The 17,597-nt window shown below is 40.7% G+C and overlaps 1 protein-coding gene across 1 annotated transcript in view; it reads right to left on the bottom strand.

Annotated features, from left to right (window-relative positions):
- LOC115780982 (paxillin-like) overlaps positions 1–16,758 on the bottom strand; it is a 28,884-nt gene extending 12,126 nt beyond the window's left edge. The window contains exon 1 of the mRNA XM_030730457.1: positions 16,562–16,758. Within this exon, the coding sequence (XP_030586317.1) occupies positions 16,562–16,574 (13 nt within the window). The 5' untranslated portion in view covers positions 16,575–16,758. The remainder of the gene's footprint in view (positions 1–16,561) is intronic.
- Positions 16,759–17,597: the final 839 nt, after the last annotated feature.

Below are 17,597 nucleotides of genomic sequence, written 5' to 3'. Positions count from 1 at the left end.
CCAGGGGGTAAGGTTCACCCCTTCACTGCTATGCCAGCTCCAAACTAGCTGCCTGAAAGCTCAAGTAAGAAACGCTACTCACTCAAATCACAACAATCCTCTGAAAACGGTCTCTAAGGTGTCCAACATCTACAGGCTGAGCAGCTGAAGGAGTACACAATGTGAAAGTACACAAAGTGAACTGAGGAAAGTTGCGAGCAATTGGAGCTCTTATCAACACAGACATGCCCAACTAAGGGAGTGGTATCACAAAGGTATATAAGGGGCTATAATGAGCCCCTCCTTCGCACTGTGAGCACAGGCTCTGCTCAGGTTACTCATGACTCATGATCACTTTTAATGCTGCATGTTACATTATATTTAGTCTTTTAATTATAATCATAAATATATGAGTGAGTTTCCCTGCCACAGTTTTGCAGGAAACTAATTCATGCTGGGTATGCCATAGTATCATGAGTACAGATGGTAACTTGGTCTGCAATGTTTCCCAGACAGAGAGGAGACATAGCAAAAGTTGAGACAGAGCAATACAAGATCCACTTGGAGTACCTTACCACTACCACGATTAAATGATTAACATGGTTAACATGCCAGTTGACAGGGTTTCAGAGCAGAGTCTCCTCTCTGGACACAGAAGCCCGGATACATTCCACAGAGTTTCATTATGGATTCAGCAGCACGCTGTTTACACGACTGCAGCCAGCTCTGCGCGCCTTCATCTCTTACTTGGTAGTAGCAAAGAAGCCCACCCATAAAAGTGAAGAGGCAGAAACAACACATTTGTCAATGTTTAGAGTACATACCAAGTATGGTGTATGATTCAAACATGACTCAAAAACAGCAGTAGGGCCAGCACACGGACAGGTGTACCTAACACTCGACAGCACCACTCAACTTCTGGCCCACAAGAAGAGGAAGTCATCAGAACTGTGAGATTACTCTAAGAGGTTTTCCTTTGCTAAAATGAAGTTAACACCTCTTCTTTACGACATTTCCCACAACTGATTTTTGTCATGATATCAAACACAACAAAAGGAAACTGCAATAAAAATGTACTCTTAGGTAGAAGTCCACCAAATTCCTTGTATTTAGCAAGTAGTGAGACTTTGATCACGTAATGTGCTGTTCACAAGTACTTCTAAAGTCTGTAGTTCTAATTCAACATTTGTAAACTTGTAAAATAAATCTGTATGAGATGTCTTTGTGTATGGGCTTGTCACTGTCACAAATGTAAGTGTCCAGTCAGAGAGCAGGTGGGCCCAGTTCCTGCTAAAGTGTAGTACTTTTTTAAAATATACAACAACAAAGGTTGCTAAAGACTCTATGCAGCCATGGATTTTGAAAATCTACTTCTCCTTTTAGGACCTGCAGTAGAGAATAGGCCAGAGCCGTGGCTGGTAAAGCAACCATCACCATCTCTCCTCTGGCTGGACAGTTATATCTCAAAATTGAGGCAATCTGATCAGATTCAGGTGTAAACACTGGGAGCTTTGATCTGTGGCCATGTGCATGGAGTTTTCTGCTTTGTATTTGTAAAACATGTTCACAAAAGCACTTGTTTTTCTACACCACAGACTGTCTGCAGAAGACCACCATAGCCACAGGCATGCCACCCACTGCTCAGTGGCTGTCAACATCTTGGTGTTTTGAAACCAGATGTCACTTTTATAAAGGGTAGTGACTTTTCAGTCACAAGGCAGGCTCATTCTAAAGCATACCTTGACTTATCTTTCTTTTAGACTCTAAAGGGAGCCATAATCTACAAAACAAACATCATGGTGTATTCAATCAAATGTGAAACTAATTATTTTAGGCATAAATTCATATGGAAACTATGTATTGAAGTCCTAAACATTCCCAAAGTCTTATTTGTAAGAGCTCCGGTTCCACAAGTGAATCTCCTATTCATTTTCTCCATTGACATTTCATAAAATCCTTATATACAGAGGTTCAAGCCTTGAACCAAACCAGCCAGCTACAAGATTAATCAGGACCATGAAAATATTTCATTTGGATCCAAAGGGAAAAAAAAAAAAAGAACATGAAAAAAGGAAAAGGTACAAGATTAACTGTGACTGTTACCCAACAATGCACTGCAAATTCCAGATTCCACAGCAAATGACTTCCAACCGTATCAGATTTTTTCCCTCTTCATTATCATACTGTTGTAAAGTACGTAAGTAGTAAAGTATAACCTAGTTATTGACATGGTGCAGGACTTCATTCCTGACTATAATCACTGCTATCGTAGCTTCTTAAGTTTTACACCCACTGAGTGACCTGACATTTGCAGATTTAAATATTTCCACAAAAACAGCAACAGCATAAGTTATTCTTTTCATGACATCATGAATAAAGTGAGTTTTTGTTAAAACAAGGTTGATATCATGCAGACTTGTGGTTTCGACTGGATGGTTAAAGCATAATGGCTCATAATCAAAACCCCTATGGAGGATATGAATGGGACTTTACATTCAGGACCCCAGTGTTAAGTTCTATACAACCAGTTTTTCCTTTTTTGTTTTTTTGTTTTTAAACCACCCCATCTTTTATATACAGACCATATTTTGTTTTTTTTTTACCAAATACCACTCTTTCTATATCTACATAAAATGAATTTTGCATGTAGATTGACTTTACAAAGCTTCATTTAGACTATCATAACTTTATATATTAACATCACTTTACTTTAGTTCAACATTTTTACCCTAACCTGAGCTCATACTGCACGTCACTATGTAAAAAAAAAACATTCAGAAGAACAAAAAAAAAAAAAATGACCAGACTAAAATCAGTGCTAACCCAAACATCTATCAAGTGAAAGCGCAGCAGAACATAATTTAGATTTTATCAAATACTTTTCTGAAATACTGCATAAATAAAGGGTACAGATATCTGCAGGGCTCAGAGTATATCTGTTACTGATGTCAAGAGTTTTACTGCAGCTGGTGGAGACTTTAGTCAACAGATGTTAGCCCAGATGGTTTACACAAGAGATGTTAATCAACTTAGCTCTCCAGCTGAACTGGATTTAACCCTGGTTATACAGAATCTGCTTCCCTAAAATATGGTTACTGCTAAAACATGAATCTCCAGGCTACAGATAAACATACTACGTTTAGCACAGGCTTGCATGAGTATACTGACTTCAAATATATGAGATGAGGTTTTATCAAAATAAGACAAGCTAATTGTAATCAGCAGCTCACTTCCCACGACAACATCATTACAGCACAGTCCTAATTAACAGGATATAATTTAGCTAAGTTTTAGGGTTGTTTTTGTTCAGTGAATACAGCCTGTTGGGCATGCTGTGACCCATCCACAAACTACACAAACACACAGAGGTGTGTCAGCTTCCTCTGCCAAGAGAACATACCGTAATATACAGACTCCAGTTCTCCAGTTACTAAAAATTAAACTACAATCAAATAAAGAACTCATAAAACATGTGCTAAATCTTCAAAAAAACAAAATAGTGAATGTTAGTTATCTTTTGAGGATAACTAAAGATGAGCATCTTTTTGTACTTCATTAGTAAGAACAGGTTATTTCCCATGATTTAACTCTACATGGTTGTGCAAAGCCTTCAGAAATGAAAGTTCTTGGGAAGGAGGAGGTTGTGTAAGATGCTTTTCACCACCTGGAGAAAAAAAATGGGCTGCATGTATTATTACTAACATACATCAATTAAACACAGTCGTCCCTCTTAATTTACAGCTAGTGAACACAGAAAAACACCAGCACTCAGTTCTTTTCTTTGTCCACGACACTAAAATGTGACACGGCAGCGCACAGCTGGGCTCAAACAATGAGGAATAGTGGTGAGAGTGTCGAGAGAGACAAGAGTGAAACTGGGAAGTGTGTGTGTGTGTGTGTGTGTGTGTGTGTGAGAGAGAGTGTGGCATGTAGCAGGCAGTCCTCAGAGGCTAAAATGTGGGTTGACGCAGATTAAGGAGACTCCCTTCCTCCCAGATGAATGGTGTGCATTTTAATTACATGAAGACAGCTTCACATGGGGCTCATTATAGGAAAGAGAAAGAGGGAGATAAAAGGGGAACTAGGAAGGCTCGAGTGGCAAAAGAAGAGATGAAAAAGACAGGAAAATGAGGAATGAAGGGAGAGGTTAGGGAGGGTATGAGGAGGAAAGCATTTCAAGAGTCAAGAATGTCAACAGGGAAGGCCAGCACCTAAATTAGTATTTTTCAGTCAAACTCAGCATAAAATATGAACAAAATCTAATTAGACAAAACAACTAAACAGGAAGACTTTTTGTTCCTTACAGTTTTCATGTTTGTAAGTCCTGGATGTCAACAAAGGCAAGCCTCCATTATCCCCAGAAGGGTATCCTGTCTATCTGACTCTGCACCGCATGAGCTTCTATAAGTGCTGGCCACTGCTTAGAGTGAACCAATGCTGTCCACTATTCAGCACATCTACTCCTGTTTATTTAGCCCAGCTGGCAGCAACTCATTTCAGGGGCTGTAATGCAACAATGCAGTGCATTTATCAGTCTGCAGGGGGGGATGTTGAGCTGTGTGCAAGCACACAGCTCAACATTCCTTTTTCCTTCTTGGGGCTGGTATACAGAAAAGTCTTTATCTGTGAGGTTCATAAATGCCAAGACATTTACCGAGGTACGAGCTAACACCAAAGTGAAACTTCAAGTAAAAATATTAGGGCCAAGACGCTGGCTGTGCAGCAACTTTACCTGTGTTCTCTGACTACCTTTCTACATCTCTCTATGCTCATTCCTTTCATTTCTTCCCTCTGTATCTCTCATTTTGCAAGGTGCAAGCTGGCTGAAATAAATTTCTTACATGTCACAGCTCGTCTTCCATATATGAGAGAAAATGAGGGAGAGGGGGAGAAAAATGCGAGGCGCCTCGCCAGCTGAACGAGATAGTCTGATAGGACTGAAAAGGAGGGACTAAAGGCAAGATAGGACAAATGAAAGAAAACAAAAAAAGTCAGCTATTATACATATGGGGGTGGGGGTGGGGGGGCTGTAATAGACTATCAAAACAATCTCCAGTTTGAGGAATAATCTTACTATTCTGCTGGTCTGAAACTTGTACGGTGACATGAAGTGACAGCCTTTCATGTGCTGCTCTGGCAGAACTAGCCTTTCAGTGTGACACAATCTGACACACCATCACATGAAATGATGAATCTTTCTCTTTGCTTGAACCAGAAGGGGAAGAAAAAAAAAAATTTGTGAAAAAAAAAAAAAAAAAAAAAGAAAGAAATGCACTTATGCATTATACCCCTCCGGGCTTGTGTTATACAGCAGAAGGCCTGCGCTCGTTTGGAGCACTTCAGCGGCCACGCCAGCACAAAATTAGATCACACTGGAAAATAACGCACACACGGGTGCAACAGTGGACTATGACACTGAACGCAGGTGCCTCTCAGCCTGGCTGCCTACACATACCGGAGACACACTGAAGCATCTAGGCACACTATAAATACTTTCCTGCTGACCCTGACCTGTGGGAGAAAGAGACACGCAGCAGATGACGGATGATCATGATGGTCAAAGAAAGAGTAAAGTGTTACAGACCATCCAGCCAGCCTGCACCTGTAAATCACATTACATCTGCTCTAATATGTTGTTAGGTACCTCTGCTCTGTATAAAGACTGTATAAAGTCTGCGTCCTGTCAACAAAATATAGTATTAACATTTTAATAAATAAACTGCCACATGCCAGTCATTTAATACATTTTAAATTAATTTTTAAATAAAAGGAGTTTATGTTTCAGTACACGGGATAATCATTTTGTTTTGGTGTTAAATTCGGTGGCAAGAATCATGTAATTCTGCTGGTGATGGTACGACAACTAAACTTCTGGTCTTGTGACATCCCTGGGCACGTCTCACATTAGTTTGTGAAGTCTTGTTCTGAGGCCTCAAGCTGAGCATTTTGGCAAAGCATCTATCCATCCATCCTCTTCTGCTTATCCAATTCAGATTTGCAGGGAGGGTTGGAGCCTATCATAGGGAAATTATCATCTTGGCTTTTTGAAACCAGATGTGATGAGTGAGGGTTGAATTTGATTGCAAAAGCAAAGTGAGTCACAAGATCACCACGCCCCAAAGTATACTGTCTTTTATCATCTACTTTATGCTAACTGGTGCTATAAACTGAACATCATGTAGTGATAAATTAGACTTGAAACAAGTGACTGAGACCATAAACTTATTAGCAAAGTGTTTTACTGAGGTCATATATCAACTGAACACTATGGTAATTTTCTCATTCTCACACACAATTCATCTGATCAGTCACCTCCTGCAGGCCGTGAGAATCAATGCAGTTTCATATTTTTTTTTTTCTTACACAGAGTCATTTTAATATCAGTCAGGTGCTACCAATGCTATAATACATGCACACAGAATGCTGCTGCTTACACAGCAGCATGCACTCCAATGGGACATGCAGGACAACAACGAATGCAGAGCAAGCAGACACAAAAAAATAATAATCACCACAGTAACTGGGGCAAACAAAAGTTGAAAATTAGATTTGAGATATTTAGCTGAGAATCTATTTTTTAACTGTATAGAAGCCAACTTTTCATGAACTGGTAATTAAATGTTGATTATGGCATTTTTTTTTTAATGTCATAAATTATCATAAATTAGACAAAAGGCAAAAAAATGTCATGAAGGGGACAACTGTAAAATGGCTGGAATATTTCTTTTATTTGTTGAAGTCTTCAATTCAGTAATAATAGGTAAAGCTGCATTTACTGACAACATAGCATATTAGGTTCCATTAGTATTTGCATATAGAAAAATAACACCATATGCAAGTAGAAGTTGTTCCCTCCGTGACAAAATGAGGTAAAGTTTGTTTTTTTTTCCCCGTCAGTGGCTTCAGTAAAATTCATAACCTCTTGTGAACCTTTCACCTTAGGATCTTACTTCAACCAGACATAACAAATAAATGTGATCCTCAATTTGTCCAGCTTTTGTGTAAACAAAAATACACAGAGGGGACAAAGTACTTTTGATTTTACCTTTATATTTCACCTTAAAAACTATTTACCTTGCCTTGTTTGGCATCATTGTGCGTAGCACAACCTCACGTGTGACTGTATAGTATAGCTTAATTTTTACTTTGTCGGCCCAAGCATTAGACATGACGTGAAAGTTCAACTGATGCAAGTACTGCATTGCCAGGAGCACATACAATGTAGGAAATTTTGTATTTGGAAGTTGAGAAAAAAAAAAAAAATTATTTTTGACAGTATGTAGAACTGGACAAAAGTGTCCCCTCTGTGACGCTACATATGGTTACATATTCAGTCAGAAGAGAAAAAAAAGCAAAAGGCACACCATTAGTTCTTCATAACATCTATTAATGTATTAACATATTATTAAATTAATTGAAATTTCTAACTTATATCATGGGAATATGTTTTTGCATCTCATAATTTCTGATTTTCTTGGTCCTCTCCGTGACACACCACTCAAGCCTGAATATATTCTGCTATTTTTGATACACTGTCCTGAAACTTCTGTACACATGGGTATTAGGGCTGTTGTCCTTTATAAATGGTCACAGACTATTAACCCATCTTTAGATAAAAGATAAACCTTTACAGTGTCAAGTCTAATCCTATAAGGCTATCACTTTGTTTGTTTTAACACCGGACAAAAAGACTAAGACTCTCTTTAAAGCTTTGTGAGAACTCTAAGCCTCAAGTGCCAACATTACCACCAGAGAGGATGATCTCATGTTGCGAGTCGCAATTTGCATGCCGCCCCAGGGCATAACTTCACTGTTTTGCTCCAATCTCTCTGCTCTCATTGCACCATTTTCTGCCCCAGCAGGCGGCTAATTTTCTGCAAAAAACTACGACAAAATCACAATACACAAACCTCCCCAGCAACTAATAGCAGAGGTTCAATGACACTGAATGTCTGCTGAGCAAATTAAAGCATTTAACACAGGAGGACGTAATATCTCCCAGGATTTAACGACCAAAAAAATAAGCTGGAAGGAGAGTCGACATTAAACACCTGTTAAGACTGAAATGAAATGCAAACTTTGCTCATGCTGGGCATGAAATAGGCAACTAGTCACCACATAAACTGCAGAGATTGTAATACAGAACATCAGCGTTGCATTGACAAAGCAGTTTAAAGGAAATTTGTCCAATTGAAAATTATGAAAATTATTCTCTTTCTTGCCAAGTTACATAACAGACTCTTAGTGGATCTGCGAAAACTGATTAGCCCAGTGTAAGACAGCTCTTTGAATCTTTTTTTTTTTTTTTTAGCACTTACTTATTTTCTGAGAAGGGCTGAGCCGCGTCACACTGACCGCAGAAACAGTGACACATCTATGTTCAGTTCCACAGAGGAAGTACTGCTTCAAGGTACTTCCTTGTAGGATCCCGATGCTTTATTGGTTATAAATCTATACAACAAAACACAACTGACAAAAAAAAAAACTGTACTATGAAATAAGTTTTATATCGACTACAGTAATGTTTATGGCATTATGCAGGTCGCTCCTCAGTATCATCTTTGAGAGCTTTTCATCCAAGAAAGCAAGTCCATGAGTGATTTTCAGTTTTGCTTCTACACAATTACACATTTGTTCTTTTGCCTCACAACAGTCACAGTTAGATCAGCGATGCTTAATGGATATTAGATTTTAATTATTATTTTTATATTTTCTTTTCTCTCTGCACTACCACTGCAGGAATGTGACAGTGATCAGTAATGTCTGAGATGCTTTTAAACTGTTTAAATTCTCACTTCAGTACTACCATTATTAATAATATCACACAGACATTGTTCCACTTTCTCTCTGTCACTTGTTACTGTTTTGGCTGACTCTCATTCTAATATGTTTGTTTTACTTAGTTTCAGCTGCTTTTGTTGCTCTCTTGGGCCTCCTATTGTCAACTAAATGGAATTATTTCATATGAGGGGAAGAGCAAAGTAATTTTAATGCTGGAATAATATGCATGGGACTAAAAGAACAGCGCATCTGTAAGTGAAACAATACCAGTCAACAGATAAAACATCTCCTCTTGCTGTCTCTCCCTTCCCCCCTATTTTTCTTCCCCCAAACCCAAAGGCTTAGTAAGAAAGGCTGAGATAGTTTGTGAACACTGTCTTGCGGTTTTGTACAATTCCCCTGTGGTTATTTTGGGTGACTGTGTGTGTGCGAATGAAGTGAAAGCACCATCAAAATGCTTCAGTAGCACCGTGGGGGGCATTTATTAAAGGCAATAAAGACAAATATGGTTGAGATACTCATTTTCAGTCTTTTACTGAATTCCATAACCTAATTATGCTCTGAAAATAAGACCAGTAGATTTTGTGCATTATCAAGGTTCATGTGCCAATTCTCATGTAAACCATTTTACACACGTGTGCAAAATTGTTTCTTCCCCTGATGAATGTGGAAATACAAACTGCAGCATAGACCAGTGAGTTATATGGCTTCAGCTTTGGATACAATAGTAATTATGAAAATCAACATGCCACCAAATACCAGCCATACTGTTTTCTGATTTGTTCTAAATGTAGCAAATAAAACTCTGCAAAAAAATCATTACAGAATAGAATTAATACAAATCTGGCTCCGCTTAAGGACAGAGGTGCTCAGAGCTCCATCCATCATGCGTAACATCGTATACCCTCTCACAACACTAAGACGCCGATGCAGTGCAGGTAGTATTACCATGGTTTTAACTGCAATCCTTGACAGAGATAGAGAGGTTCAGAAAGGAACAAAGCATGTAAGCAGATGGGTGGACAAACGGATAGATGGGCAATTTCCCCTTCTATTAATCAGTTTTTTCGGGTTCTGTTTTTTTCTGGACTGAAGTAGGTCATAACACCAGAAAAAAAGCAGCTCTTTGTCCCCTCCGGCAAGACAAGGACAGAAGGAAAGGGATGGAGAGGAGGGTTAGTGAGGTCTGCAAAGTGGGCCAGATCATTTCACTGGAAAACAATCAGCTCCATCCAAGTGCCAGAACCCACTTATATGTGTGTATTCTCTTGTTAATACTACACCCTTATAAACCTGAGGAGCACTGATCCTTACGTGAGTGCTGCCGTTAACATTAATGGGAGCTGATCGGGCGTCCGCAGTGACCCCTTTAAAACAAGCCAGATGTTGATTGTAAACAGAGCCAAAGCTCAGTCCAGCTGAGACACTCACATACAGAAACACTCACTTTGACACACACACACACACACACACACACACACACACACACACACACACACACACACACACACACACACACACACACACACACACACACACACACACACACACACTCATTTCTCCTCCACTCTCCCAACTTCTTAATTCATCAAAGGCTTTCATTGTGGTAGCGCTATACCCCAAATAGGGCAGCACCGGCAGTGCATTAGTGACTATTTAAACTATGCCAAGGGCAGAGGAAACCTGCCAGGCACAAACATATTTCCTAATAATGCAGTGATGTCTCATCTCAGCCTGCAGTCGCAACAGCACGGCACCTCTAAGAAAAATGACATTTAGGAAGCAATTAGGAGAGAGGCTTAAAAGCATTTGAAAGGCCACGCGATATTCATAGGAGCTTGTGAGTCTTTAAAGTGAAGCACTGGACGACTATTTTAACAGCAGTTTCCTCTTATTGCAACCAATCAAAATTTCACAATTAGCATCTTATATGCAAAAACTGTTACACCAGGTGTTCCCCGGCTCACATCAAAGGAGCCGCAGCATCGCATCAACTGTGCTGTCAGTCACTGATAGACTGGCAGGGATGAGAGTCTCACAGCAAAGTCAGCAGGGAGCACAACTCATCAGAGCTTATCAGGGAGGAGGAAGGCTGAGAATGGCTTCTAGTATACACACACAGAAACATTTATAAAAAAAAAAGAACTTTAGCAAGGAAAAAGAAACTATTCAGGAAGTCAGTAAAGGACAAGATGACCAAAACTACAACCTCCAAGGATGTTAGCTGGCAGCATTGGAAAGGTTATTAAGGGCATTTTCTGCCATTAAACATAAGTCTAGCTGGATGTGAAGCTGCCTGGTAAAAACAGTGCCACATGTGGTAACTACACTCTTCGGTTTGTGGTTGGACTATAGCTCCAGAGGTGCTGAGGCTGGGGAGAGTTAGCTTGCACCCTGTGATTCTAAATATGTTTTTGTTTTTTTGTTTTTTGCTTGAGGGCCTCTCTCCACATAAACGCTGGTTCTAAAAAACCTACAGTAGCTGCTCGAATATCGACCCCCGCAGGCTGCTGCTACCGTGTGCTGGGCCCATGAGAGAGAACACGACGGCTGGCTGAGTGTCGAGCTGCTGCTGCTTAGTCAGCTTCCTATTCACAGATGTCTGTCCACACCAGCGCTCTGTGATCAGCAGCGTGAATAAGTTCTGTTTTTGGTGCATTTTTGTGTGTGTGCGTACACCATATGTTTCAAAGCCCTGCAGAATTGTTATTTTAAAAGACAAACAGATGGACAAACTGAGGAGGAGGTAAAGGATTCTCTCTAGCCTTTAGCTGCCACACTGTTTGATTTGCATGCATGTGTCACTAGAGATTTATCATCAAATGCAGATAAGGGTCACTAAAGACAAGTAGTTGTTTTTGGGGGGTATTCATACCAAGCTCAGGTAGGCTTTTACACTTAAGAATATTCAGGTGATTTAAAACTGCACTTCAATCTGCCATAATCAAAAACAACAACTGAGGCAGGCACTGCTGGACTTTTTTCCCCTTGACTCTTCATCAAGATCTAAAAATGCTGGACGCACCACTTCACATCATGCAACTCAATGGCATCTTTTGTAGAATTGCTAAGCTGCAATGCAAAATCTGTGAGCAACAAAGAAGAGCAACAACATCTTTCCCCAATAGGAAGGAAATTCATTGTGTCCCTGGAAAGACTATGAAGGGTTTCTTACACAAAGATAGCCTGTCTCCTTTTCCTCTTTCCTTTCAAGCCTAATAACTGGTTAACTCGGATGCTATGTATATATGTATATCTCAATTTGGTACACCTGAGGCAGTGAAAGTTTGCAGGCCATAACGTAGACTTCCTGCCATGCTTTAGACAGCATCAAGCACACTAAGGGCTGAACGCCGTCACACAGTGAAGCATTTTGTCTGTGGTGGCTGCCCTCTCCAAAAGCATGGCTCAGTCCAAAGGTGACCAAAAGATCGCCCATCACCACATAAAGCTGTAACTGTCAAACTATTTGTTTAAAGACTCTGAATGAAAGCTCAAAGGAAAATATGTTCATTATGGTAACATAAAATTCACACATGTACTTCATGTGTTTGCAAGTTCATCTCTTTCACTTCCCTTAACAATTATTGATACACAATTACAAAATAATTCCTGTGCTCAAAGCCGACTGACGAAAATGATGCAAAAAAACTATCCGGGCAGGTACTTCATGATATTTTCTTTAAAACGGCGTTGGCGGTGGCAAACAACTGCGCTCTCTCGTTGCCTTTCTACCTGAATCTGGAATTAGAAATGAAACAACTGCGTGAAACAAGTGACTGAAATTTGAGACAGGGAGAGCTTCTAGCACAATCTGCATGCCTACAACTCAGGCATACATGACATCTGTGTCACAGTATAACGCACATGTGGAGCAAACGGCAGACGTTCACGTGAGAGGCGTCTGATGTTTCCTTTGGTCTATAAACAATGAGCCAACCTAAATTTAGACTCTGCTGGGTATCTAGGCTACATCATCTCTCGTTTGGACTTAGTAAAGAACTGCTCTGCCCACCCCCACTACATGAGTGACATTTCCAACACTGCAGCTGCTGCGCTGACAATGCTCTGAGGAATCACTTCACTTGAAATGATGCCCATAAAATGACAGTGAAACTTATTAGTGAGAGACAAAGAGAGCCGCTGCTGTATTTGCAGACCTAAAAAGGAAATACTGAAAGGTTCTGCACATTAAAGTTGGCAAAAAAAACAAAAAGAAAAAGAAAAAAGGGAAGTCAACTTTTTAGGCTGTTTGACATTCATGTCTTGTTGCTGCAGGCCCGGAGCAGTGAAGCAGGGAGGAACGCTCGTCAGTGCTGATAGCTGAGGAGGGGAGGTCAATGAAAGTTTGCCTCGGAACATGTCACGGCACCTAAACCGCAACGACTGCACAAATAAAGGGAGACACAAATAACGCAATTACACGTCTAGCATAATAAAGACTGGCGGGGGGGGGGGGGGGGGGGGGGGGGGGGCTGATAATTGCTACCAATCAAGCTTCACAATCTGCCTTGAGCCAAATCTTCCTCAAGGATAATCTCCTCTCTTGCAAACTCAGCCAGCTTTAAACAGTCGATAGATTGGAGCCTGCAGTTTCCTATGTGGCTCACCACAGGAATGGTGGGGAGTGGGAAGAGAGAGGGTGGGGCAGTGCAGCGTTTAAGGAGGATAAATTTTGGCTGAGGCCCAAACCCTGAATGTGGGCCCGGTCCACCCTGACATCCAGCCTGAGATCAGCGGTGCTCTGCTCTCACGGCCGCTGCAGAACAACCACCGTGATATAACAAATGCTGTGGGTGTGGACGTGTGGAGATCACAGGGAAAAAAATGCCTTGGGAGTAAAAACAAAGCAGCTAATGTTAGAAATACCACTGTAAACACTGAACGATAAAAAGCAAGAGAAACAGGGAGGAGAGAGATGCGTGCAGGTTGGTGAAAGGTTTCTTGGTGCTGCTGCTGGCTCAGCTCTTGGAGATGGACTCTCCTCCGGCTAAAAATACATGCAGATTTGGTCGTCCTCTCCGGGTTCTGTAGTAGACAGATTGCTTCGCTTAAACTCCACCGGTGGTGCTCCTTTATATCCCCTACTGCTTCTGAAGCCATTTTAAACCTGCAGCGCATCCAATTTTCACAAGCAGGTGGAGGTAAAGTTTCCTGCTGTAGCTCTATAGCTCCATCGTAACAGAGATCTATCATCGGACAGGGAGTGTCTAGTGTCAACGTTTCGCTACGTATGTGTGCGACATTTTTTACATATCTGTGCTAAATCGATGACAGAATTTACAGCCCTGTGACATGGTAATTACTCTGGGTTGGCTTTTTTTAACTAGCTACTTTAAGGAAAGCCCTTCTCCCCTGTAAGCTGAGAATGTATCCATAAATGTTGACTGGATATAGGGTGACTTCTTGGTACACTCCTACTACCAACACACAGATCTGGGTTTTGGTCCAAAATGAATATATTCAGGTGTTTTTTTTTGTTTTTGTTTTTTAGAGCCAGTGAAAACTGAAAAAAGAAAGAAAAAAAAAACACTATTCTTGAACAGTTTTTTAACATTACTGTTCAATACCTGAAAACAGCCTTCCTGTGTCTACAACAGTCTTCCCTGTTGTCTGATAGCAAGTCCACCTGCAGCTCTCAGAGGGTGCTAATCCCTTTTGGATGGCTTTTGCAAGACATTTATCATCTCTGACTTCACGAAAACACACTGGTGCTGTTTTTTTTATAGCATCCAATGAACCTGACCCCTTCCAATGCATTTCACGGATGTCCTGCTAAACTTAACCATGCAGTCACCAGGGAAAAACTAACAATTACTGATCCTGATAGCCATGTGCATGCTGCATTACTTCCCCTTTTAATTACACTGGAAAAGGATCTGTACAATGTAACCCCAATTCCAAAAAAACAAAACAAAAAAACAGTTGGAACACTGTGTAAAATGTAAACAAAGGCAGAATGCAATGATTTGCAAACCTCATGAACCTGTATTTTATTCCCAAAATAATAGAAAATATACCAAATGTTTAAACCGAGAAAATGTTCCCATTATTGAGAAAAATATTAGCTCATTTTGAATTTGATGGCAGTAACACATCTCAACTAAGCTGGGACATAGCCTTGTTTACCACTGTGTAGTATCCCCTCTTCTTTTAACAACATTCTGTCAACATCTGGGAATTGAGAAGAGCAGCCACTGGACTTTTGGAAAAGGAATGTTGTCCCATTCTTGTCTGACAGAGGATTGCACAACAGTCCTGGATCTTCTTTGTTGTAATTTTCATTTCATGATGCTCCAGATGAAAGGTCTGGACTGCTGGCAGGCCAGTTCAGCACCTGGACTTTTCTATTACAAAACCATGCTGTTTTAATAGATGCAGTATGTGGTTTAGCATTGTCTTGCTGAAATATGAAAGGCCTTTCCTGAAAAAGATGCCTGAATGGGAGCATATGTTGCTCTAAAACCTGTATATACCCTTCAGCACTGATGGTGTCTTTCCAGATGTGCAAGCTGCCAATTCCATAGGCACTGATGTGTCAGTGTTTCAGGATCACGTTCACATATGGCTTCGTCTTTGCATGATAGAGCTTTAACCTGTATTGGTGGATGACACAGTGAACTGTGTTCACAGATAATGATTTCTGAAAGTGTTCCTGTTTTTTTTGTTGTTGTTGTTGTTCCACTTGCATTTTTGAGACAAGTTGCTGCCATCAAATTCAAAGTGAGCTAATATTTTTCATGAAACAGTAAAATGTCTCAGTTTAAACATCTGACATTTTCTATGTTCTACTGTGAACAAAATATGGGTTTATGAAATTTGTAGATTATTGCATTCTGTTTTTTTTCCCCCCATTCTACAGAGCATTCCAGCTTTTTTGGATTTGTGGTTAAAAATAACTCCACACTTTTTTAAAATGCACTGTTGTATTCTTTGTTAACCTAAGGCAAGGAGAGGATTGTTTGGCTCATAGCCAAAATTTTAAACTTCTAAAGCAAGAGAACTGTCAGAACCAATCCCCCCAGGCTTTGTATTTCTTTTTGCTGTCACTATAAAGTCTACTATAAGTCAGGTTAACCTGATTCTTGCTGGCAGGAACAACCCAGATCTGCTGGATTCGTCTGCTTCTGCATGCTTGACAACAATCAGCCGAAGCCAGACTGTATCCTGGCTGAGAAACTGTTGACTGAAAATGACCACAGAGGTCCCGATCAAACAAACTGGGTTAGTCTGTCAATGATCGTGTGTCACCGCAGACTGCATTAATGGCACTGTTTCTCTCCCACCTGCTGCGGCACTTATGTAATCCTGACACGCAGCAGGAGGGGCTCGATAGGTCAGCGTACCAGCAAAATGTCAGATGAGCAGCGGTTCGATTTACGAATTAATTCCAGGTGTGCGCACGAAAAAGTTCCGGCAGTCCTGCGCTTAGCCTGTCACGCCTTTTTGAGAAGAACAGCTTAAAACTCGCCTGAAACACTGTAAACGCACCGGCCAGCGGGCTCTCTTCACGCGGAAAGGGTTGGCGTTACCGGCTAATAAGAGGACGGTTACATTCATCATCGTTAATAACAAGATGCTCCCTCGTGCCATCAGCACGCGAGGCCTTTTTGTGTGTTTAACCCCGTGCTTACTCTCAGCTGAACCGGGATAACTTAGCCCACCTGGAAATGGAAACACCGACGGCTTAACAAACCAACTACATCTATGGACCACCTCCTCCCAGACCTCCGGCACTAGCACTGCATGTTTACGCTAAAAGCACACAGTCTAATGTTGCCTCCACAGCGAGCGAACTTACCTAAATCATCCATGTTGGCCGGAAATGGTTCCAGTGCTGAGAACCGGACCGGTCCTCCTCTCAGACGATCGCAGCTGGACTGGAAGCCTCTAAATCGCCAAATCCCGGCAGTGAAGTTTTCAAGTCCCCCTCCAGCAGCTCCTCCTGCTGCTGCTGCTGCTCGAGTCGACGCGTCTTAAACACACTCACAGGCGCACACATACCCAGCTGCCCCCAGCAGTCCACATCCATCCAACCCCCCGCCAGCCCACAAAGCCACAAAACACAGGGACCAGCGACATCTAGCGGCAGAGAGTGACATACTCAACGTCCATTAGTTAAATAGGAATTTGTCTTATAAACAATTAAACAATAACAGGATCCCAACAAGTGTTATTGTTTCACAGTCTCAATACTTTATCTAGCCTAAAGGTATTTGTTTTATACATCCATAGATGGATATAATTTTTTAATTAATTAGTTTTAGTTATTTATGTTAGTTAATTTGATCATTTATGTCGTATATCCTTGCTGATAGTAGTGTCACAGTTAGCAGAGCATCCTCACAATAAAATAACGACAAATTATAATTAGAAAATTGAAGTCCGGGAGAAAACAGTAGGCCATAAATACTTTCCCTTTCCAAAAACCAAAGTAGTTGTTCCTCACTTTATCAAAAATAAATAAATGAATGATCAAAGGAGATGCACACTACCAGCATCAGTGAAGACTGACCTCTGTCAAGTGCATTAAGTGTTCATCAAAAAACAAACAAACAAACAAAACTGCAGGTACCTAAAATTCCTAAGCTAAAAAAAAAGGGTTACCAGTACTGTCTGGAACAACAATGACCACACAGAATTTGTGTAGAAGTTCCTGCAGAAATGCACATTTCTGAGAGGGAAAAAAGACTTTGGGGTAAGACAACTTGGAAAAGACTGAAAGCAATTTAAGCCCACACAATATAAATGAACTCATATTTTGAGCATTTGGCAACAAAAAGCAAATGCAAGAAAAAGGACCAGGAGAACATTAGTGCAATCACTAAGATTAACCT

This window comes from Archocentrus centrarchus, chromosome 5 (genome assembly GCF_007364275.1).
Source record: "Archocentrus centrarchus isolate MPI-CPG fArcCen1 chromosome 5, fArcCen1, whole genome shotgun sequence".
Taxonomy (NCBI): Eukaryota; Metazoa; Chordata; class Actinopteri; order Cichliformes; family Cichlidae; genus Archocentrus; species Archocentrus centrarchus.
This window is presented reverse-complemented; position numbering and strand designations above follow the sequence as displayed.